At 39.7% G+C, this 25,863-nt stretch overlaps 2 protein-coding genes across 6 annotated transcripts in view; one reads left to right on the top strand and one right to left on the bottom strand.

The window, feature by feature from the left end:
• The first annotated feature begins 2,556 nt into the window (after positions 1-2,556).
• Positions 2,557-17,841, top strand: abhd3 (abhydrolase domain containing 3, phospholipase). The gene is made up of 9 exons (XM_063462337.1): positions 2,557-2,818; positions 5,316-5,479; positions 7,144-7,326; positions 8,631-8,676; positions 11,273-11,385; positions 11,668-11,841; positions 13,701-13,749; positions 13,837-14,002; positions 14,155-17,841. The coding sequence occupies exons 1-9, from the start codon at positions 2,657-2,659 to the stop codon at positions 14,334-14,336; spliced, it is 1,239 nt and encodes a 412-aa protein (XP_063318407.1). The 5' UTR covers positions 2,557-2,656; the 3' UTR covers positions 14,337-17,841.
• Positions 17,842-21,791: 3,950 nt separating this feature from the next.
• Positions 21,792-25,863, bottom strand: part of greb1l (GREB1 like retinoic acid receptor coactivator) — a 43,563-nt gene continuing 39,491 nt past the window's right edge. For all 5 annotated transcript variants that reach the window (XM_063461575.1, XM_063461578.1, XM_063461579.1 and 2 more), the window contains 2 exons: positions 25,113-25,251; positions 21,792-24,462 (listed from right to left, as the gene is read on the bottom strand). In XM_063461575.1, the coding sequence (XP_063317645.1) occupies positions 24,299-24,462; positions 25,113-25,251 (303 nt within the window). In that variant the 3' untranslated portion in view covers positions 21,792-24,298. The remainder of the gene's footprint in view (positions 24,463-25,112; positions 25,252-25,863) is intronic.

The raw sequence follows: 25,863 nt of genomic DNA, 5'->3' as shown, positions 1-25,863 counted from the left end.
TTGTTCATCCTGAGATGTCCCTCTGAAGTACTCAAATTACCAATCCTGTCCATCCATCCATTAACATCTTTAACGCTCTAACCTCCAGCTCTGCCTCCTGCCTTTTTGTTAGCCTCCCAGTCACCAAACCAAACATCATAGGTCTCACTACCATATTGTAAAACTTCGTTCACTCTTGCTACTACCCTTCTGTCACAAATCACCCCTGACACTCATCTCCACCCACTCCACCCCGTCTGCACTCTCTTCTTCGACTCTCTTGTGCTGTCTATTGTTTTGGATGGTTGTCATTTACCTTCATGCACGTTCAGATTTCCACCTGTCTCCCTCCTGTTCACACACATGTATTCAGTCTTGCTTCTACTGACTTTCAGTCATCTTCTCTCCAGTACCTCTACCTCTCCCGGTTCTCTTCCACCTGCTCCCTACTCTCACTACAGATCACAGTGTCATTTGCAAACATAATGTACTGAGACTCCTACTTGACCACATCTGTTATTACTACTGCACAGGTCACCACTATCTCACTGTCTCCATACATGTCCTGCACCACCCTCACATACTTTAGTGCCTCTCCTGACTTCCACATACAATACCACAGTTCCTCTCTTTGTACTATGCTTTGTCTAAATCCACAAAGACAAACGGAACCTCCTTCTGAGCTTTTCCAATTATTATTACTATTATTATTATTGTTGTTGTTGTTGCTGTATTATTTATATAGCACCTTAAGAAACAGAGTTTAAAGCAGAATACTAAATTAAACATTAAGTGTACATTTTCATAGACATGTAGTCACAAATGACTGAAGGAAATAAAAACAAGGGGTAATCACAATCTAATCTAATCTAATAACAAACAGAAATAGACTAAAAAGGCTCAGAAATGCAAAATTTTTGTGTTCATAATTTCAAGAGCCCCAACACCACTGGCTGAAATGCACTCCCAAACCATGACATTACCTCCACCGTTTTTACATATGGCTCTGCTGACCTCGTCTGTACATATTGAGGAGGATTTGAACCAAAAACTTGGATTTATTTAATTTGGATTTATTGCTTTATTAAGTCCATTACTATTGATTTTTAGTCCAGTTTTTTTTATTTTCTCTTGGATTTTTTGATTTTTGGTGGGCTTTTTGCAGCCATATGAATTGACACGAATTTAGAACAAAATGGGATCCAACACAGAGAAAATGCATAAGTCATGAATGGGTAAGTCAGAGGGCACCTTTTTTAATTGTTTCAACTGAGTAAAAATGTATACTGTAGTTATCAAGACAAATATTGATTGTCCATTTATTTATTATGATTTTTAGAGTTTTTCTTTCTGTACAGTCAAATACCAAATATATTGATAGGATAGGGAAGAATTACTGAATGAAAACTAAGCTCACAAATAAAAAATGATGAACTACATATACCTACACTAGAACATATTTAAGGTAACTTCCATATTCAGTGTAAGCAGTTTCAGCCTTACAGGTGAAACGGTACTCAGCATCTTATGTTTTCCTTGAATACAAAATTATGTACCAGATTGTAAATCGTACGGGAGATTTTGTTCCTTTTTATTTACACTCCAAATGAAAGAAACATTCTTTAAATGATCGCTCTCTTGGGTCCCGAGAGCAAAGCCTTCCATAGGGTACTGCAAGTAAAAAGTACTGCAATAATGAACATAAACATGCACAGAAAACACCAAAACAGCATCTCACACAATATACCAGTACTTTGTGTAAGCACTGTTTTTGAAAGGCTGTTTGATCAGGCCAGTTGTACAAGCTGAATGTACAAAATGCATTTATTCACAGTAAAAACATCTTTCTAAAAAATTTACAGCATTTCGTTTTTTATTTAAAGGTAATCCAAAAACAATCAGATTAGATTACACCGATTTCCAATCCAGCTGAATATACTACATATTCAATATACTGAATGATTTTAACCCTTTGTATGGCCCTTGGATCAAAAATGCTCTTTAAGCCCAGTGATTCCCTGTTTTTGGACTTGTGAAAAACTGAAAATAATAATAATAATAATAATAATAATAATAATAATAATAATAATAATGATGATGATGATGATGTATTGAAGGTTTTTTTTTAGCCCAGGTTGCCTGTCTGTGGGAATAGATTGGAAAACAGTTGCCATAAGGCCCCTCCAATTAAATTAAACTATACAAATTTCCACAAGGTAAACACCTCCACTGGTCCCCATGGAGGTGTGTACCCGCTGGGGCATTTGCCTGTTTTGCTTGGTAAGTAAATTAATTTCACCCCGTACTTCCACTGCAGTAAGTGTATTTTCTGGAGGTCAATGTGCACAGTAATGTTGCTGCTGTTTTTCCAAACACCTTTTTATTGATTGAAGTCGCCAGCTTTAGTTTCACTTTAGTTTTTGGCTGAACCGTCAGCTTTCCAATCCCTGTGCTGAACTGCGGGTCTGTGGACTGCAGGGGGCGCAGGGATGATTCTGAGTTCCCTGTTCTGCATAGCCGGTCAAAGAGCGCCACCTGTCGCTGATACCTATATATCTCTGCCCTCATCGGGTCCCCTTGACTGTCTCCTTCACTGTGGGCTCGCAGGCACACACAGCCGCGTATCACCAGAGCTGGCCGCTGTCCTCGCAGTACCTGAAACACCAGGGACCTTGCAATGATCTCGCTGGACTTAAATTTCAACATTTTGACTCGGGACCTGTCGCATTACCTGGAGAACCAAGTGAAAGTTGGGCTGTTCGGTTCGGGAGTGGGTCTGTCTCTAGTGCTGGGCTTCAGCGCGGCGTACACCTGCTACTATTTGATCTCAGTAGCGAAGGTAATTGACATTAACTTAAGGGTCTGTGCCTTTTGAGGGGAGTCTTCACGGTATACGGCTTGTATATGTCACATAAATCCCCGTGTGCGGTGTGTGCTCTTTCGCGGAGAAGCATCTTAACTGCCAGGGGCTGGTGATGGTACACGGCGTAGGTGCTGATGGAGGTGCCTGTTAGCTGGCATCAGTTTAACTGGAGGGATAACGTCGCAAAGCAGCACGTGTACGTCGGATGTCAGGCGATGGAGCAAACACTAATCCGTATATAGACTCAAAATGGGTGTTATCCATATCAAAGTTTAGCTCGTATGTAACGAGAAAAGGACTGCTGTTAGACGTCGGCATTAGGGAAGCTAGGCTAGCTTTTACTGTAAGCTAGAAATGCCGGTAGAAGGTGTTATGTAACGCCCGCTGAGCTGCCGCCGTTCATTTGTAAAGGATGGAGACGAACAGCGTTCACTAAATGAATAAAAAGAAGCTTTTCGTCTGTGACTTTGGGGTTTGAATGTATCAGTGTGGTTAAAATAAACGTGGATCTGTGAAATTGCCAGTCAATCTCTTAAAGCGGTGGTTTCAAACATGAGGCACGGGGCCCAGAACCGGCCCGCCAAAGGTTCCAGTCCGGTCGACTGGAAGGGTGGAAGTTTTTCTTTTTGTTTTTTCACTTTCTTCTTCACTGTACTACACAGGAATGAAAAACGTATGGCTGTTTAAGTGTTGGTAGAGCTAAAGTTGTTTAGTATAAATAAAGATTAAAATACTGTAGTTTTTTTTCTTTTTCCAAAAATCATATTTTTTTATTGTTTATTTTATTTTTAATTTGCATTTATTTATTTCTGCTTGTAGCAGAAGTCACTTGACCTTTGAATACACCAGAAATATTGTAGTTCTGTAACTTTTAATAAGTTTTTGTGACTCACAGTCTTGTGAGTGGCAAAGTCTCAATAAAGTTTCAGATTTGATTTTTTTTCTTTTTTTTGCCAAACTAACAAACACTAAAACTAAAGTTATTGCCTTTATAATTTTATTTTATTTTAGTCAGTTTATTTCACATCTAATTTTAGTGTTTTTTGTTTAGATTTAATTACCTAGATTAACCTTTGTAAACAACACATAAAAACCAATCACATCAACATAAAGCAAACAATATACACACACTTTCACTCTACTTTCAGAGGTTTGGTGGCTTGAGACATAAAAGATAGTTTAGACCTATTTTTTGTGAAGGGCGGGGGGGGGGGGGGGGGTAATAGTGCTGTGGAGATGTTAGTAGTTTAAAGGAAGAGGTCTCATCACTCACAATGTTATTTGCTTTTCTCCACACACAGTCCCTATAAATGCTTTCTAAACTTGGTAATGCAATTTCCAACAACATGTAATGGAAATGTAATAAAGCCTGTTGCTTAAATTGCTTTAAACTGACTTCCCCACCATAAGTGATGTGATACAACCACCAGGTACTATTTGTCATTGGATCCCGGAGGTTGCTGGCTCTCAGTAGGCGAAAACCTTTAGCAGATTGAAATGGTTTGCCTAACCATAACAATATTCATAACCTTAACCATAACCGTATCCCTACGCCTAAACCTAACCATAACCTTATTCCTAAGCCTAACCATAACCTTATCCCTAAACCTAACCATAACCTTATCCCTAAACCTAACCATAACCGTATCCCTAAGCCTAAACCTAACCATAACCTTATTCCTAACCTTAACCAGCACTTTAATGACGTGAAATAGTGTTTTCCCAAGCGATTTTAACGGAAAAAGCGAATATGTGTAGATTGAGTCCAAACGGTTCTCATGTGTCCGCAGTTTTCCGATGTCGTCATGTAGGAACGCGTTGGGTGCCCGAAAACGTAATATGTTGACGATTTGTCACCTAGCGTAAAATGTTACGCTTTGGGAGTGAGAACGTATTGGAAATACCTATAGCCATTTTTCCTAGTGACAGGTGGTTGCCAGGGGGTCAGTGACTGGTCTCTAGGCCTGCGTTGCCATGGAGAGTACCTGTGACCTCCAGCAACCACTTGCATACCCTCAGTCAGGGAATGCAAATTTTTGTGTGTGTGTGTGCGCATTTATTTCTTTACATTAAAAGGTTGGTTATTATGCAGTTGTTTAACTAGGCCAGCTCACTTGAGATTATATTGGGCCATGTGTGGCCGATGAATTTGACACCCGTGACTTAATGCAAAGTAAGCAGCTTGCTATGCTTGAACATGGTTGTGCACATTAATCATGCATAACTGTAGGTTTATGCACTCATAAAGCAAACTCTGTCACAGTTAGATCTGTATTGGTCTGTATTAGATGTGATTTGATGATAATGAATATATTTAGATTTAGCTTTACCACATGTGACAGTAAATTTATCATTACAGTAATGGATCTATTGTTAAGACTAAATAACAGCACTTTAAATGAGTCCTGTAGGGAGACGAAGTCTCTTATATGATTTTAACCTGTGCCATCCTACATTCACGTCTGTTTTGCAGAAGCCACAGCTGATCTCTGGAGGTAAGAAGTTCTACCATTTTCTGAGGGAGCAATGTCCAGTAGTGTCAGAGACCTACTACCCCACCTTTTGGTGTTGGGAGAGCCGCATCCAGACTCTGCTGAGACCTTTCGTCACAGCCAAACCGGGGGTCATCTACAGAAAGTAAGTCCCCGCTGTGACTGATGTGCCAATTGTCACTTTCATCCTCTAAGCTTATATTTTATTTCTCCTTTGAATCAATTTTGTTCCACAAGAGATTTCAGCATTACTAAATGTCAGGGAAAACATTTTGAGTATTTTGCTGCTGACTGTGCTTGGCTTTATCAAACTTGCTCACTGAGAAATTGCTGTTGGTCGTTCTTTCCAGTGCCACAACTGGAAACAAATCCCGCTCTTGTTCTTTGCCAATCTCCAAAGCCCAGAGGAGAAAGAGATCCTTTGTGTCACCGTGCTGGCTTGGTCCGCCAGGCCTGCTCCTTGAAAATGTTCATTCTGTTGAAGATTAATTGGCACTGCATTCCCTACCCCCCACATATCTCAAGATAAGAGATTAGAATGAGTGAAGACAGATTTGGTTTTAATTATAACACATGTATGACTTATTTATTTGTTTTCACCTGGGGAAAAAAGACCCTTATTTTTCACAACTGATCTGATGTCCTTATATTTAGGTGTCTGTACTAGTATGTACTAGACATTAGAGTAAAAGATAAAAATACAATCTTTATTATTCTTTTTCCTTGTTTTCTTAATTCCTTACATAAAACCACAGCTTATTTTGTTTAAATATGACTTTTAATTCAAGGGAAACAGTAAAGAATTAAGAACTGTACACCATTAATCTGCCACAAGGACTTTGACACTGCCTTTGCTTTTCACAGTGATCTTTGTCAAGGAGAAAAATGCTCCCATAATGCCCCTGGGTGTATAGATGCTAGTGGAGGTCTGTGCTACCGCATCAAACCTAGAAAGACTGATGGTTGCATTCACTCAAGTTATTATCACATGGCCTCTGTGGACAGCAGGACACTCCTCCTATAATGAAGTTATACAAGGTTGACCCAAGGACGGACAGCGTGAAAGATGTCCCATGTATCGTAGGCTGTCTGGGTGAAATTCCACTCAGCTTGTTGTCATAGCTGGGGATTAGCACCACGGACTCTGCTGGTTTCTCCGAATTGGCCTTTCTTGACTTTAAAGTCTCGCCTCAGGTGCATATTTCATGGCCGTTCTGTAATTTCACGCTGTCTCTCTTAACCGCCGGACGGCCAAGTTGGGCTCAGCGGCTGCCGTGTGTGTGCGTTTGTGTGTGCGGAGCAGGTTTAAAAATGCACCGAGACTGAATTACATCATCTGCCACGCACGGGTTGTGCATCCACGAAATTGATTAGCTATAAGAACCCACTGGTGCAATGCCCTCCTCTTTATTTGAATTTGCTGTGTGTTGCAGAGTCCGCTGACAAGGTGCTCGCAAGGGAAATGAGGCAGCTGTCAGTGAGTGTTGTGCTCACATATCCAATCCCCACTTTAGCAGCGTGTGTAACGGATGCAATGAAGTAATCACGTTACTTAAAAGTATTAATTGTGATGAGAAAATAAGTGGACTATTTTCACTTTTTTATGGCTATTTCATTTGCAGATATGCTTTTTAATTCAAATTTCACACCATTTTCTGCCAGTGTTGTCCCATGTTTGTGTCTGACTGTATATATACTGTGTATATATACAATGGATGAAACGAAGAAGATGATATATACAGGCGCACAGAGTGATCATTGTCGGGAAGACCCGTGTAGCTGACTTGCGTGTCCTTCTTGTCTCTGCAGTGAGCTCATTAAAGCAGCAGATGGAGGACAGATCTCTTTGGATTGGTTCGACAACGATGACAGCCTTTCTCATCCCGACCCTGCCACCAGGCCCACAGTCCTCCTCCTCCCCGGTCTGACCGGCACCAGCCGAGAGTCCTACATCTTACACATGGTCCAACAGAGCCGGGATCTGGGCTATAGGTGGGTGGTCTTGGCTGAATAGCCTGGCTGACTCAAAGAACTGACAATTTCTCTGCTTTATGTTCTAATTTGCTATCCACTCAGACTGCAGATTTCTTGTCCAAATAAAGTGAAAGAACTTTCACAGGCTTTCATGATTGCAAAGTAAAATCTGCAACCAGTTCTGTAGTGCTTTTGCAAGATTTTTTATACCTTTATATAATGGGTCCATGAGTGACAGGGGCTCGGGGTTATTTGAGGTGAAATCACAAATAAAGTGGGCAGTTAAGCTCCGTGTCGAGAGCTGCTTTTGTAAATAGCCAAATGTAGCCTGAGCTTGAAGAGTTGCAGAGGGAGGCACTTTTTTTTCCCCCTCCACTTTCCTTCATCTCCAATAGGCCCTTTCTATGTTCTCTCTGCACTCATTCTTTCACACAGATTTGGAAAGGCATGGGAAGAGAGCCGGCAAACTCAGCATCTTCCACCCCTCTCCCCTGTCTGTGTAGCTTAATTAATTACAGTTTATCCGGGTACAAGCTTTGCAGCTTAGCCCGGACCAGCCTCCGAGTGTATGCTGCAGCGTGTGTTTAAGCACTCCACCACCACCACCACCTCCTTCTCCCCCCTCCTCTCGCCCAGCACCCAGTACAGCTCTGCCCTGCTGCTGCTGCTGCTGAGTTATGCCGATTATAAAAACAGCAGGTCTGACTCCAGCAGATAATAGATGACTGGCGAGATGCTGATGCCTTTGCTTTGCAGTACAAACACAGTTCCTTCACACAGCTGTGCCTCCCTGCGCACTTCATCGTATACACAGTTCATTTCTTTTGTGTAAGAAATGTTTGTTTAAAGAAATCTGGGCTGTTGCTTTCATTTGGACGTGAGCTTTTATAGGCTTTTGATTAACTGTAAAACCCTAAAATTGGCAGGAAATGTAAAAAATAAGCCATTTACTAGCGATTTAGCCAGTTCGAAATCTGAAGTTGGTTAGTTTACACCAATCGAAGGCACATTTGAGGATGTTTTATCGGCAAACTTTGGATTTTCTTCTGGAAAGCTGAGTAAAAGAGCTAGTCAGTGGTTGTTTAATGCACTAATCAGTTCAGATCTCCTTATATTACATACACATGTACAACATATACAATTACTTTGCAGCATGCAGTTAGTTTTTATAGTAATAAATCCAAATATTATGTATAAAATGTCAAGAAACAGCACTACATTCTCGACAAACTCAATCTAATATATTCAAAATGTAACATTTACCTGCTGCCCATTAAATTTGACAGTGATTATTAAAATGGTATATGTTTTGTGGATTTCAGATGCGTGGTTTTCAACAACAGAGGAGTTTCTGGTGAAACATTACTGGTAAGATCTGTTCCAACACGTGTCAAAGATTTCATTCTTCTTTTTTTTTTCTTCTGTTTTTGTCCGTGAGCCCTGTCCATGTTCACAGCGTCAGACACGACTGTTTAGGACAGCTGGCCTCCCTGTAGAGTTGCTCTTTTTCTTCTGTTGCACACGTGTTGCAGAGCCCACAGGGAGCCCGAGTGGACGCCGAACAGACAATGTTGCTGCACAGCAGGGATTAAGTTACAGACAGATACTGTACTTTAATGCCGAGCCACAGAAATATGAGCTCGCCAAACACGTGCTGTCCCGACACCTGGCTTAATCTCTCCTCTTGCACTCGGGTATATTGAGCTAATACAAATTAGCTCAAACTTGGATATTGTATTCCATGCACATTGCATTTAATGGCTCCACTCTCTGCACTCTCTGCATGTCTTAGTCAAAGTGGTGTTTTATCACCTGGAGAGAGTGCACAAAATCAAACCTTCAGATTTGAAACAAGAGCAAAGGATCCAGTGTCACTGTGTTTGATTGGGGTTTACATCCAGAACTCAGTTGGTTCAGCTGTTATTACATTTGAGCTGGACCCTGTAATCCTGGCACCGTACCAGGTCGTTGGGGCAGTTTTCTCCCTCTTTCAGTGGAGAAAATGGTGCTATATTCAGTGCAAATGCTTTAGCACTTGTATGCTTCTCTGAGCATTTTCTCTGTGTCCAGTAAGTGTGAATATCCTCCATTGTTCAACCAGGCCAGTTTTTCCAAATGGCCCACTGTGTGAAAGATGCACACTGATACAAAGATTATCCCTAAGTGCTATAGCCCTATTTCCAGACCTTGGGAAAAAGCCTATTACATTACACTCTCCTGTGGAGTTGCTTTGCAGTGAATATGTTCACTCTGCTAAGTCTGTTCCCCTGAGACATTATTAATTTGTTGTTTTGTTATATATTCAATTAAAAAATAAGCATAGTAAGATCTGGTGGCCTATTAAAGTTCTGCTCTTGTCCAGAACTATTAAAGGAAGCATAAGAGAACAGAAAAGCAGGAATGTAGTTTGCCTGAGCTTCTTCTTGAATCCTAATGAGCAGCCTTGGAGAGCTGAGAAACTGGACTTGTTAAATAGGCTCCTTCAAGTTAGAGCAGGCTTGTTTTAAATGTTAAGTAGCCTGCTCTGAGTGATAACACTGTTTCAAGTCGAATAAAATGTCACCCCCACATACACAGAACAGCATTCTTATCATACTCAGAAATTGCCAAATAAACAATAATAATGAGTGTCAGAAAAATGGGTTATCCTGTGCTGGCCTGCTAAAACATTTTTTATGTAGATACACAGCGTGAACAGGTAAATGTGAATCCACTTTTCATGACTTTATAGAGAGGAGATTCTCGTGGTCTACTGAGCAAATGACTTTGAAGGTTTCAGTAGAGTTCACTCACTGGATACTTCATTATGTACACCATGCTATTACTGAATTGGAATACCCTTTGTCTTCAGAGCTACCTTAATTCTGCATGGCATAGATTCAATAAGGTGCTGAAAATATTCCTCAGAGATTTTGGTCCATATTGTCATAGTAGCATCACCCAGTTGCTGCAGATTTATTTACTGCACATCTTTGGTTCCATCACAGGTGCTTTATTGGATTGATACTGACTGTTAAGGGCATTTGAATACGGAGAACTCTGTGACATTTTTAAAAAGAAACAGTTTGAGATGATTTAAGCCTTAGTGACATGGTGCGTTATCCTGCTGGAACCAGCCATCAGAAGAATGGTACACTGTGGTCATAATGGGATGTACATGGTCAGCAACAATACTCTGGTAGATTGACATTTAAACAACACTCAGTTATTACTAAGGGGCCCAAAGTGTGCCAAGAAAATATCCGTATTATCATGAGATCACTGGCAAAAGCTTGAATGATCGATACAAGGCAGGATGTATCCATTGCTTTCACTCATCAGACCAGGCAACACTTTTCCAATCTTCTGTTGCCCAATTTTGGTGGTCCCAATGGGAGCCTCTCCTTCTAGTTCTTATCTGAGAGGAGTGATACTCGGTGTGGTCTTCTGTTGCTGCTGTAGCCCATCTGCTTTAAGGTTTAACATGTGTGTTTAGAGATGCTGTTCTGCATGCCTTGTTATTTGAGTTGCTGTTGCCTAAATGTCAGTTCAAAGCAGTCTGGCCTCTGGACAAACATTTTCACCCAGAGAATTGCAGCTCATTGGATATTTTCTCTTTTGATGGCCATTCTTTGTAAGCCCTGGAGATGGCAGTGTGGAAAAATCCCAGCAGATCAGAAATTTTTGAAATACTCAAACCAGCCTTTCTGGCACCAACAACCACGTCACATTCATTTAAATCACCTTTCTCCTCCATTCTGATGCACAGTTTGAATTTCAGTATGTCTGTGGACTGTCAGCCTGCCTCCATAAAATCCTTTAGAAGAAACAGCTGCTCTAACAAACTAACAAACTGTAATGTCATCTAAGTTTTTACTATACTAAGTTTCCAGTTTTCACTTTTGTTGGGTCTTCATCGTGGTTTTGACAGAGACAAAGAATCAGAAAGGCAGGAGTGACTGTGTTATGTTGCTGTCATACCCAGACCCCAAGGACCTACTGTGCAGCCAACACAGAGGATCTGGAGACTGTTATTGAACACATCCAGAGGGCCTATGAAGCTGCTCCACTCATGGCTGCAGGAGTGTCCATGGGCGGGTAATGGAGCCACTCTTTACAAGCTAGCTTGCACATACTGCTAATAAAAGTCAGAATGAACATTAAAGCTACTTTTCACGATGCAGCTTTAGTAAACTGTGAGATATTGAACATTTACTGTGTGTTGGGGACATGTCAGTGCTTTGTTTTATTATTTTCCAGTTGTTCAGCGCACTCTGCCAAATAATGTGTTTTTTATTGCACAACGGTAATCCTCTGAATTGGGGGATTGGTCATTCAGTTTCCCTCTGTCCCTTCATCTCTCCCTCTCTCCATATTCAGGATGATGCTGGCAAACTACTTGGGGCGCAAGGGCCGGGAAACCTGTCTGAAAGGGGTCGTGGTCTTCTCAGCGGGCTGGGATGTATTTGAGTGCACTGCTTCACTGGAAAAACCCCTGGACCGTTTCCTCTTCAACTCCTACCTCACCAGCTGCCTACAAGCCTCTGTGCACAGGTCAGCCAGGGCCAGAGCAGGGATTAACATAGCCACTAAGTCACTGCCAGTGCTAGATTCTAAACAGAGGCTTGAACAACTGGGTTTCAAATATTTATGTTTAGTTTGCTCATTTAAAAGTTGTGGGTTTTTTTCTTATGCTTTATTATTTGTTAGGTGATGAACAAAACATTTAAACAAAGCCTGACTACATAGCCGCAATATATTCCTACTTGTGTGTTAACATGAGCAATGACATATGCATGATAGTGCTTTACCTAGTGCTGCCTCATCATTTTTCTTATTGGAGATCACTGAGTTTTTCCTAAGTTATTGTGTTAGAAGAAGAAGTAAAAGAAGATATTTTTTATTTATCTGGTTAGAAAATTAAATTAAAACTAAATAGCTCAAATACATAGACTAGTGACAGCTCGATAAATTACAATATGACAAAACAAATATTTTAATAAGGTATAAGCCTATTCGGAAACCTAATCGGAAATCAATAAATGCTTAATCATAATTAAGTAAATAATAATTATGATGATGTAGTGGTTTGCACTGTTGTTTTCCAGCAACAGGGTCAAAGGTAAAGGTCAAGGCTGAACCACCTTTACATGGTGTCACTCTGGGTACTCGAGACTTCCCCTCACTGTCTCACTGTCATTTGCTGTGTAACCATATGTCAAATGCAGGATGGATAAATAGCCGAGTGTAATCCTAAAGAGCACCTTTATTGCATTGATGATGATGATAATAAATCCAGACTAATAACGGACTAATAACGGACTAAAGGACTAATAACTGATTTAATAGCCAGGGACAACACAAGGGTGGATTGATAAACACTGAGGAGAAGACAGTGCTATTTCTACACATGAGGGTAATTAGTAGATGTGGACACAGCAGGGTCATGAGGCATATGTGATTATAATGAAAGACAATGAGGCATGAAGTGAAGTAAAACTAAACACAAAACACAAGTGAGAAATGACGTCCAAGATAAGACAGGAAGTGAGAAACAATAAACAGGGAAACGCAGACACGGGATTGAACTAAACGAAGAAGAATTGACACAAGAGGAGAAGACGGGAAACACTGAGGAAACAAATGAAACTGTAAAAATAAATTATAACAAGAACTAAAGGCTCCAAAAATGCTAGAGAATAAATTAGGATCAGTAGTCAACATTATGAACAGCTAATGAATTCAATGCCAAAAGTTCAAAAAGCCGCAGTCCAGAATTAATAGATGGATAAAAATATTCTTATATAATACACAAATGACATCCACAAATGGAATCTTCATGTTGCCTAGCAACCGCAATTTTTTATAGCATTTATGCAATTAACATTTAACAAAAGCATCAACTCATTTAGATCCACAAAAGTTGAATTGAAGCTGCCTAGCAACAGGCTAAAACGGTCCATTTTTCGCAGCCTCTACGACCACCACGTTTTTTACTTCTGTTGATGCGAATGAGAATATCAGTTCATGCTAATTTTAAATAAATATAACTGATATTAGCTTATCATCAAGCCAGTTGTGTTCTTTAGAATATTGCTATTTGAGACAAATAGTGATGACAACGTTTCCACATCTGAAACTGGGATCACGCTGAGAGGAAATGAAGGCTATGTATGAGGAGCTGAATTTCATTAGCAGGAGGAATGTTCTCATATTGATGTTGATGTTTTATTGAAAAAAGCTGGATGAAGAACAGATCTTCTTTTGAATTTATCTTTTCTTTTCCGGGGTAGTCTATTATGTTGTTACAACCTTGTGAGCATTTCTGGGGAATATTTTCAAATGCAAGTCATGTAACCTAACAGCAGTTAGTGACCCGTTTTTTGTTTGTTTTTTTTAAATCTGCCCCGCAGGCACAGACCAGTGCTCGAAAAATGTTACGACATTGATCATGTCATGAAGGTAGGGGATTATTTTCAGTGGCGTTAAGCCATGCCAATTTCATTAAATAAAGTAGACCAAATAAATCGTTTTACCGCATTCCCACAGGCAAGGACCATCCGAGAGTTTGACGAAAGGTTCACCTCCATAATGTTTGGTTATCCTACCAATGACGACTACTACCGCGATGCCAGTCCTGTGCACAGGCTCAAATCTGTGCAGGTGCCAATGCTATGTCTCAACGCTGCTGACGATGTCTTTTCTCCATCTCACGGTGAGTCTCCAGTCCAAAGTCCAGTTCATGGGTGAAAATACTTCAACTACGTGAACTAATGATAACATTCTGGCATGTCATGTAAAGACATTGCACAGAGATTAAACCCAAAAAAAACAAAACAAAAAGTGAATTCTGTGTTTTGTTTGCAGCCATTCCAGTGGAGGCAGTAAAACAGAACCCTAACCTGGCCATGCTCATTACCCATCACGGCGGCCATATTGGTTTCCTGGAGGGCCTGTGGCCACGTCAGAGCACTTATATGGACCGAGTCTTCAAGCAGTTTGCAAAGGCGGTCATTGAGCAAAGCAACCAACTCAAAGACCTCTCCTGATAAGAAAATGTAACTGATGTTCTGGTTTTACATTTTTATTATGTCTTCTTGATACATTCTGTCCTTTATTTCTTCCATTTTAAATCCCATTCTTGTTTTTTATACCTTATTCAGCCCTTTCTGCATTACATCCACCTTTTCCTCTCTACCAGACCAGTTCTGCAGTTTTTCTTTCTTCCGATGACTTCTTCTATCCTTGCCCTCCATAGGTCCGTTCTATTTTTGCTGCCACAAGCAAAAAAAAAAAAAATCCTCATTCTTTCTAATTTTAAAGGGCACATTTTATTGAATGCAGCATTTGTGTTGCACTCAGCATTAATTTATTTATTCCATACAGTTAAAAGTCTGTAGTCCTGCAAGCAAAGCTGTTCATGTCACAGCTGAAATACTGAATCTGTGCCCATTTGTGCATTAGCTAGCTAAAGAATTATGTGATTACCGTGTGCAATCATCAGTACTGTACATGAGATTCCAATCATTTTTGTTTATGAAGCATCCTCTATTGCTTTTATCATTAAGACATCTGTAGGATTTTAGCCCTCAGGGATTTTTTTTATTTCCTTAACTTAATTTTCCTTAACTTCTTTCCCTCCTTTGTACTTTCTCAGTTATTCTCCTCGAGTTTGAGTTTTCCTAAGTTTACGTCCACACAAAGTCATTTATTTTCTTCTAAAGTAATAGTTTCATATTTTTGTCTTTTGAGTTGTGAAGCTTGAATTCACTTTCTTTTAAATATGATGCTAATATCATGAAATGAATAGCTTAAAGATTGGAAGCATAAAGATTGGAAGCAGAGGAAAGCAGCGCCTCTGAAGCTCTAAATAAAATGCAGTGCCGTGAAAAAGTATTTTCCCTCTTCCTGAGTTCTTAGGGGTTTTTTCATATTTTTCATACTTCAAATCACCAAACTAAATTTTAATATTTGACGAAGATAACCAGAGTAAATACATAAAAATCTGTGTGATGATCTGAATCATGTAAGTAATGTAATTTAACAAATGTGCAAAAAAAATGAACAAATCAGGAAGAGGGAAATAGCTTTTTCTCTGCATTGTAGTGTAATGTGACTAAGGGATACTTCCCTCCCTTTGCCAGGAGAAGAATTGTCATGGGAGAGGAGTACCCATAAATTAAACATGAAATTGCAAAGCTCTTATATTTTGGCATAATTTTTGTCGCTGATAATAAATAATCAGAAAGCAGTCATAAAGAAACTTAAGTCCTCAAATGCAGGAGTAGTTTGAGCGCGCTGCATAGTAATTACACATTTTAAAGCAAAAAAGTGCAAATTTAATTGGTTTTTATCTTATTTATTTATTTATTTTTTGTTGCATAGTTGACATTTTGCTACATCAGATTGTCACAAATAACTGTTAAAATATAGGTTTGCCTAAAATCTGTCCAATAATAACAAGTACTTACCTTTACCACACACAGACAGATAATGTAGTGCCTGGACTAAAGCTTTGTTTCTTTTACCTCTGAAGTTGTCAGAGGTAGGAGTGACGTCACTCTCGAGTTGACCGTTCCAGCAGTAGTAGTATATGGAAAATATCATATTTTGGGTTATTTCCACATTTTAGGCTATGCAGTTTATAATTTTGACTTCTCAGAAATTCTTAATTGCGATATACATAACTTATCATTTTTGAATTATTAAGTAATTTAGCTACCCCCCCCCCCCCCCCCCCCCCACCCCCTTAAAAAAAAATTTCAGCTTGTATAGAGTTCAAATTGGAAAGTCCTACATCAAAGTTGGGATTTCCAACTCTTCAGTTGGAACACAGTGTATTTCCTAGTCTCATGAGTGACTTTAATGTGTTTGGTTACCTGTGTAACCCTGGTTCTCTGAGGTCATGATAGGATATGCCCTCTGATGTAACGAAAAGCTCCACTAGCACAAAGTCCTTCTACGGTCTTAATTGCTGATCTATTTGGTTCAAGTCCACTGGATGTCTTTGTCATCAGTGAGTGCGAACATCTGTGTGGGCATCTACGTACCTGCCTGTTTTTTGTGACTGCACGGAGTCGTCTGTGAAGAATTTAAATAACAGTGGACCAGCTACCCATCTATCCCAGGCAGTGGGCATAAAACAGACTTCAGAGAAGTATAACAGAAAAAAACTACGCAGCTATTGGGTCTCGAACTGTAAATCAATGTCCATCTCTGCAACAGAGTATAATCAATGCTTAAAGCCTAGGTTAAGCTCTGTTAGTTCATTATCATGTAAACTGAATAAAAAAGAATAGGCAGACACACGGACATCCACAGAAACCCGCTAACCATCTGATGACGAAGTTTAGGTCACTGGGACCTGAGCGGACTTGCAGATGTAAAAAGTATAATCCCTGCTTGAGACAGACCAGTCACTTTAAAGACACATGGTCCCCAATGCTAATTTATAATAGCCCTTGGCCTCAGTGTATAAAAGCAATGTATATTTGTCAGTCCGCTAGTTGAGGCTGCCATTTTAATTAAAAAAAAAAAAAAAAAAGGAAAAATCTACCTAAATCAACCTGTTTTAGAGCTTTACAGGGATAACCAAGCTGAGCTAGTTTCCCCCTTCTTTCATTCTTTATGCTAATCAAGTAACCGGCCTCTGGCTGCAGCTTCATATGTAGCAGACCGAGAGTGGTGTCAACCTCCTTATCTATCCCACACTGCGAAATCGAACAAGCATATTTTGAATTGTTCCTGTCTGTATGTCTCCTGCATGCACTTTTATTTTGACTCATTCTTCCATTCATGCACCAAATAGTTTTACAACATGGAGACAAATTCATCAATGACGAGGAATGTAAAATTGCACTATGTAAGTTGAAAAATTCCTTAATGCAAAGCACTTCATTTCATGAGAAAAATGAAAGTGCATCCCAAAGGTTGAACAGAGCAAATGAGAGTCTGGAAATTTCACAAGGTTTTCTTTCTTCAAATGTTGACAACGAGTCCTTAACGTAGGTCTGAGGGTGCTAGACTCAGTGGATGTGAATGAAATAATGCACACGGTGACTGTCTGAAAGTGTTAGGTGTTGCTTTACTAAATGCAAAGCCTGGTTTTCAGTCATTTTTTGTTTTCTTTTGCCAACAATGATCAAGGGGCTGGCTACCATGTATGAGTTAGCATCAGTGAAACAATCAGATCTGACTGGAAGCCAGACTTTCAGTAATGCTCTGCGTGAAGGATTTTTCCTGTTCCTGTGGAATTATTATTTTTTTGTGTTTGTTTGTCCTGCCAAGTGTCCATTGTGCAGCATGTGTCTTATCAGTGTCATCATGTCCTGAACGTTAACACCACTTTGTAATATGTAGCACAAAGGACATGTTTGTCTGTTCATAGGATTCATTTCATTTTTTTACACTGTATAAAAAAGAAGAAAATTAAACATTCGGTTTAACATGTGCGGCAATAAAGAGTTTAACTTTAAAACAATGTCTCTATATAAGTACTAGTATATACGGATTATCAACATGAGTGTAATATGCTGTATTTAATAAATAAATAAACAAATTCTAAGTCATTTTGGCCCCTGTCTCCAGATTTGTTTCTTTTTTCTTTCTATTTTTTTAAACTTGTTTTTTTTTTAATAATTACATTTAGAACACAAAGTTGGATAGCCTTCCCAAGAGTCGCGTGAGACTGCCTTCATCATCATCCTCTGATGCCAGGACATTTGACAGTCCACCATTTGAGCTGGCTTACTGCGTGACCGCTGTGTCACCAAAGGGTCACACTGTCTCTCCTCTCACACCATCGGATTGGGATTTGAGCCTTAGAATTGACTCGCTCCACACTCATGAGCTTAGCCGTTGATAGGATATGCATGACTGCAGTAGTGGATGTGATCCACCAAAAGCCAACTGTAATCCGCCAGCACTCCACTTCCCCACAGACCAAGCCCTCAATAAGCCCACAGACAGATGAGCTTCAGTTTTAGCTCAATGGTTTATAAAAACCTGTGATTAATTAGAGTAGACTGCCAAGAAGTAAGAAGTAATTTTGTCTATCTATCTAATATAAATGTCCCACTTTGGACTTTACCCTCTGTATCTGATCCAATTGTTGCTTTTTCTTGACATATCTACTGGGATTGCCACCAAAAAAATTTAAAAAAAAAGTGGCAAATTTCATATACATACATATCTCTGAAGCATAAGCAATAAGCAACACAATAAGCATGTTTGTATGTGCTTGTTTCTTCTTCTACACAGTCATGAGTTGAGCCCCAAACTTGGCACACAGGTGCATAATAGTCCCCTGATGGTTCTTATCTACAGTAGATATTATGGCATCATCAAGTTGCCTGGCAACCACATAGCAATGGGCTAAAATGACATGGTTTTAGCATTTGTGCACCTGTAACGCCTTATAATAGCATCATATCGTTTTTATTCTGTGACAATAACTTCTCATTTATATCCACAAAAGCCATCTTGTTGCCTGGCAACCACCTAGCGATACTCTACTTGTTTTTTGGTCTTTATTCACCTGCAACTCCTTGCAAAAGCAGCTCATTTCAATTTCACCAAAAACATCTCATTTGTATCTTTTTGTTTTACTTTTCTTCAGTTTAACCATTACACATTCTTCGTAGGTCATGATTTAACAAAGTATTGTAATTATCTGACATTATTAACTGGATGACTAATCCTTAATAATATTTCAAAGAGCAGGAAGAGTATATTTTTTAGGTTTTATGATACTGTTTTGGAAAAACAGCATCTATCCCCCAACAGCATGTCCTTTTTTACCTAAGACATGAAAACACAACAGTAATGATGGCTTTAATATATTTTATTGAAAATGAAACTCGGAAGAACAGTTAGGATTTATTATATAACCATGTATAACCATTACAACCATTAAACTCTGTCCTCAGGGCTATATCATAAAAAATATTCATACCTATCATTAACCATTCCATTATTTATATTAATTAAACCCAGAATAAATGCTTTCTAATTTGGGTATTGGTTATTATCTATTGATTGGTATCCATGGGTGTGGCCAGGAGCAGCAAATTTGCATTTAAAGCTACATGCATCTGTGAGCGATCGGTGAGGTATTGCTGAGCTGAAACTTTGAAGATACATTCTGGGAATATGTGAAACTTAATTTAAGCTTATAAAATGGGCTACAGTAGGAGAGAGAAATAATTTAAATGCATTTAATCTTCTGACCTTGCAGAATTTGGAAAAATATCACCTCAAAGCCCAAATTAAACAATGAAACCAAACAAGAAAACTGTGTACCACAGGAAGCTAATAGTACTGTAAATTAATAGCCTTAAAATAGTGAGTTACCCCTCTGACATCTTTGCAAGCATCAGATTTCAAACGCATAAAAATAATTTAAAATCACGTGGGCTTTCTGCACAATGCCTACTTTTCCATAAAGAACAATCATGAGGTGCCAGAATCAGCATCCCAGGCGCCCTTTCATGCCTTTACTTTCTTATCCAGTCCTGACAGCCGCTGGCTGAAAATAGCCTTGTGTTATATCACACAGAGGTTGTAGGTTGATGGAAAGCCTGCTCTAATATTACCTCACAGGAGCTGAAATAGTAATGTCCCTGGACCAACAATGCCCCTGTGCCCTGACAGTGATGATGCCAGAAAGAGCCCAGCATTCATTATGAAGTTATTTCTCTTCTTGATAGTGAGAAAGGTCATTGTACATTATTCACAACAAAGATACAGAGGTGCTGAGATGGAAAAAAACACATCAGGAGAGATGTTGCTTCGGAAATAAACAAGACCTCGGGGTTTACTCTGGCAGAATAAAAAGATCTGGCATTGTGTGGATGAGAGTGAGGATACTGTTAATTATAGGCTAAAGACAGGGAGCCACATGCTTGAAGAACCCTACTTAAACTTTGTATCAGTGCACTTGTCTTCAAAATACAACATTAAAGCATCAAAACCAATGGAAATCAGAGCTTATAGAATTCAAACATGCAGCCCAAATGATAAGAAGTAATAAAGGAGTTATACAGTGATCAGAAGTTTCCATACACTCATCATGGGTATTTCTTTGAACTGTTCTTTTTCCAGTATGTATACATACATATAGGATCAAAAGTATACATACACTCCCAGCAATATATTTGATTAAATGTCACTTAATCAAATGTTCTTGCTGGATAGCTGACGACTCTTCTTGGCAGAATTGGTAGAGTTCATTTAAACTGGTTGGTTTCATTGCACAGACCCAGCTTTTAAGCATAGTCCACAAATTTTCAACGGGGCTGAGGTCGAAATATTCCAAAAGCTTAATGTTATCCTGCATTATCCATTCCAAAATCAGTTTTGATGTATTTGGGATCATTGTTCTGTTGGAACATCTGATTGTGTCCAAGTTTCAACCATCAAGCTGTTGATTTGAGGTAAAGTTGAAAAATCTTTCCATCCACTTTCTGCAATGCACCAGTACAAGTGTCAAAAAAATAGTCCCAGACCATGATGCTGCCACCACCATGTTCCACAACTGGAACGCTTTGTTTTGTCTGAGCATAAAACTTTTTGGCAGAAGGCATTTGGCTTGTCCACATGAGCAGTGGCAAATTTCAGTTGAGCTTGAAGGTGTTGATTTGGAAGTACGAACTTCTTTCTTAGTCGGCACCCTCTCAGTCCATGCCAATGTAAATCTCACTTCATTGTGGACTGTGATGCTGGTGTTTCAGCAATTTCCAGTTCATGGCTGGCTTGAGGCTTAGTGGTTCTTTGGTTGTTCCTAAACATCTTAACCAATTTCCTACAAAGGGTGACAGCTTGGCTCTTTGTCCAGACGTTGGCAAGGCAATTACACATCCAAATAACTTTACGTACAATTATTTGAAATTGTCTGACTGTTTGAACTGATGATCTGGGAAACTGCACTTGTTCATAAATGGCTCCAGGTGACCTCCCCAACTTGAGCAAACTAGAAGTCTCCCTAATCAATCTTCACTGAGTTCCTTGGACTTTTCAATTGTTCTGACTATTGGTCAATCCAGTAAGTGATGTCAAACAAATCCTTTTTATGCTGGCAAAGATAAAGTTGTAGTTAATCATGATCTGATCTGATGTTGAGTTAAAAGACACAGTAGAACTTTCAGGACCACTTTTTAAAAGACTGAAGTGAGTGTATGTACAATTTGGACCCTGCAGGGATTAGAGAAAACCCAAAATAACATCAAATTATGCAACTAATTCTTGTTTTTTTTTTTAAAGTAATTAAAGATATATGCTCCACAATCCCTGGAAAGAGAACGAAAATGATCAAAAGCCCCAAATTTCCACGACATTCCTGCCCATGATGAGTATGTAAACATCTGACAACAGCTGTATAATGTCTTGCAACTTTGCTGGAGCTCGCCAATTTTTGGTATGCAACTCACTCTACTGTCTTTGTGTCTGTTAACAGATTAAATCACAGAGTCGGGCACTGAAAACAAAGAGGAAAAATAACAACAGGATATGTTTAGATGCCATTTTATTACATTCAGACATTTTAAACAACAACAGCATGGCTCTAACATTAAGATATTCACAGCCTGCAACCACAATGGTAAACATGAGGTAGATCAACCAGGCACCAAGGCTACCACTGTGCTGCACATGGTAATCAAACACATTTCAGTTAAGATTGTGGGAGCAAGTTGCATATTAAGTATTAAAATCAAAGAGGAAAAACACTTTCTACGGACCAATGTTTTGATCATCACTATTATATTAAATCTAGGGGTTAGAGAACATAACTGTTTTCTTAGCATGGAAATAATTCTTTAAGCTGGCAACTTGTATAGTGCAAGTCCAACATTTGCAAAACCCCCAATGACATTCAGTAGATCCAAGAATCATTCGTTTGTGTCTTGTGCAAAGCCTTCGCGACCGGTTTTGAAGAGGGGACGCTCCCTTGGCCCAAGTGAACTTAGGCCTCAATCAAATTATACACTCCAATATGATTATCAGTCCCAAATGCTTTTCAAATAAATAAAAAAAAATCCTCATGGACCTGATTCTCATTTTCAAAAAAAGAAAAAAAAAGAAAGAAAAAACCCCAAAAGGAATAAAGACATCATAAAAGACAAATCTAGGTAGATTCTTCTTGCCTTTGCAACATAAAAATGCAGAAAGACATCACCAAAATACACTGGCAAACATTACACAACATTAAACACATCAGTAACCCTCAGTGGGTAAGGGGATGATCGAATATATTAATAATGTAAACAAAGCTTTAAACAGTACAGTAGTCCAAAACCCAATTATTTGATCTCTCTACACACAGAGACAAACAACATTCTTTCGCCTCACAGTCAAAAGGTTTCTTCATTCTCATTGGTCCAAAAACAAAACAAAACCTAAGCAGACACTGTGTGAAACATCGCTTAAGGCATATTCTTTGGACAACCACGTGCAGAAACTTATAAAAACATTCATCTTTCAAGTATATGCGTAAACCTAATTTTCACCCTTTAGTGGATGGTAGCAAACATCTTCAATAAACAATCAGGACACCATAACAGGAGGTGACATCTCAGGCACGGGCAGTAGCAGGACAGCTGGCAGTGAGGGAGCTTGCCTGTGGTACACTTTGCGCGACTATGTGAAAAATTACTGTCATAACATACGACTATATCAACTGCTCAGTGTCCACGTTAACAGAAAGCATGTAAAAATAAAAACATTGTGGCAGATCATCTAAAGCTGTGTCCACGCTGGAAACTATTCTCTCATCGAGCATCGCTTGCAGATATTTTGAGCTCTGGTTTCCTAGGTAACCCTCTAAAGTATTTACAACCCAGTAATATGTCAATCAGCAGTATCATGCGCTTTCAAAGTCTCTAAATTTCCTGTCACTGTAGGTTATTTTGGCTACAGTTGCAGAACGTCACTGACTTCTTCTATGGTTTCTGGTTGACACGTCGCTTCCTGCGTGGATGTTGATTCACAGCGGCGTAGCGACCACAAACCGTCGAAGAAAGTGAGTGAAATGTGTCATGTGACTACATGTCACGTTTCACCTGCTGACAATGCTAACTGGATGAATCCCAAGATAAACTGTTCTCAACTTTGAGGCAAGGAATTGAAGTAACTACCAATGAGAACGCAGGATTCCATTCATTAGTGGGTTACCTAGGTAACAAATCAAGCAAACTGCTTCCTGTGTGGATGCAGTTTAATAGTGCTTAATTATTGTTTGATTCTCACAGCTTCCAGTACAGATACTCCTGATGACTTGAAATCCAATAATGACCAAACTCTTGGGTGTATCTTTGTAACGTTATGAGGAAACATAAATGGGCTTTGTGGATTATGAGAGGCAAAGCAGGTGAGAAAGGTCAAAGAAAGCAAAGGAAAAAGGAAAAGTGCAGCTAAAGGCGTCTTTGGTGCTTAGAAAAATTAATGGCAAACTTAAACTGTTTTCATGCAGATGCACACACATTAACAAACACAGATGTTACCATGGTCTCAAACCTGCCATGTCCCTGTTAAAATATATTCCATTGTACCCATGTGAGAATGGTGAAGGTAACTCAACTCCTTAAAGCCACCTCCCTCTGACCCCCTGAGATAAACACGAACATCCAGGACTGGACAAAGTGGGTTCAAAATACATTCTTCAAATAGTCACATTATCCATCGTGAGTCCAAAAAAAACAACACCAAAACAAAATAAGTTCAGTTTCAGCTGTGCTTTTTTTCCCCTCACAGCAAAGTCTTTTTCACTACGACACAAGCTTAACTGAAGACAAGCCGACAAGCGAGCGAAAGTCAGAAACATTCACTGACCCTCTTTAGAGTCGGGCACAGTGCACACTGGCAGTACAGAAAGCTGCGTCAGGTAGTCCTCACACCTCGTGCTCCAGCATTTCCCTGCTGACCTGTCATCTGCCTGATCAAAATTTTGATTGCAGGTCTGGAACTAAATCTCAGTTCTGATTGGGTCTCTTCAGCAGCGGCATAGAGTTGAGCAGGTTTAAACGTGGCGGCCGGTCAGAAAGTAGAGGGACCGATCCTCGCTGCAGTTGGCCGTCTGAAACTCGTCCCGCAGGCGGAACTGCCATTCGTCCTCCAGCTCCAGTCGGGCAATGGTCTGACGCAGGGAACTGCGGTCCTGACAGATGACACAGAGGGTGGCACCTGTGGACAAATTCAGGATCAAAAGTTAGATAGTAGGACACGCAGTGCCACTTTAATTATCAAGTTTAGCTGTTTAGTTCTCTATTGTGAGACAGATTGCATAATTCTATCATATTAGATTTAACAGGGCTAGAAATACATCCACATGTGGCAGAGACACCAACTCATACGCAAGAACTGTCTCTGCCTTCCAAACAAACTACAGGTGACCATGGCAACCTATTAGCAACCAAACCAACTGCAAGGATGTTTTCGGTGCAGCACTTTTTATATCTTTGTAACAAATTTCACCTAGCAACAGCACACAACTTCCAGTAACCACTTACCAATTGGTTCGGGGATACAGATTTTCCCTTAGCAACCACTGGTTGCCAGGCAATCACCAGCTGCTCTCTATGCTTGTATGACTGGGATGTAAGCTACTGTAGTCAGGAACTTATTTTGATTCTTATTTTGTAGAGAGACCCAAACCTTGCCAATGTCCTTTTAACATCTGGAAGCTTTTATTTTGACAGTCTAGAACAGAGGAAGGTGAAAATCTAAGAAAACAACCAGGTCATTTCCTATAACTATGTGTGGGGTCTTACTGGGAAAATCTGAGCAACAAAGCATCCCGATCCCTTCCTTTAATCGTGACACTGATTTTATACCTTTGAGGAAGTCGAATTTCTTCAGGAGTCCAGAAACAACGAAGGAGTCACAGAGGTAAAGCAGCAGGCCACTGAACACCAGCCCCTGATGGTTCAGGTTGGTGGAGTGTGGACGAGAGTTGATGTAGCACACAGAGATCTGCAACAACAACAAAAAAAAAAGGGACAAACTTCATTAATCACAGTCGGGAAAAGTGAAACTAACATCACGAGCTTGCCTTTTAGATTCGAAGTAACTGAAAGAAAACATTACGACTCCCTGACAGTTCCTGCTGGGAGCTCCCGAAGGTGTCTGCTCAAGCAAATTTAAAGTTGCCTTGTGGGTAAAAGTTTAAAACAAAAGATGTGCCTAGGTGTGCAAAAACTTGAGAAGACTGTGTGTACAGATAGACGGTCATTGCCTCCTATGCACAAATGTGCAGTAAATGCATTGTTAGCATTCACTGTGTGCACATGTGCGTGTATGCAGGTCAGAATGTTCTAAGAAAAACAGATGGGAAAGTCATGCAACATGCTCTGTGGGTTAAAAAATAATCTACATTAAAGTCGGGGAGCAGGTCTGTCTCATTTCTCTATACTTTACAGATTAGAGCACGTTATAAAGTATATAACTCTGCATATCAGACAGAGAAGCACTCGATTTCTATCCAAAATGTGTCTATCACAGTAGTCTGGTATTTAAGCCTTGCCCTAAGTTTGAAATAGAGATTATTCTACTGTTCCTGCTTTCAACTGCAACCTCCGGGGAGCT

The sequence above is a fragment of the Pelmatolapia mariae genome, linkage group LG18, assembly GCF_036321145.2.
Source record: "Pelmatolapia mariae isolate MD_Pm_ZW linkage group LG18, Pm_UMD_F_2, whole genome shotgun sequence".
Classification (NCBI taxonomy): Eukaryota; Metazoa; Chordata; class Actinopteri; order Cichliformes; family Cichlidae; genus Pelmatolapia; species Pelmatolapia mariae.
The sequence above is the reverse complement of the archived record's forward strand: the minus strand, read 5'-3'. Positions and strand labels throughout refer to the sequence as shown.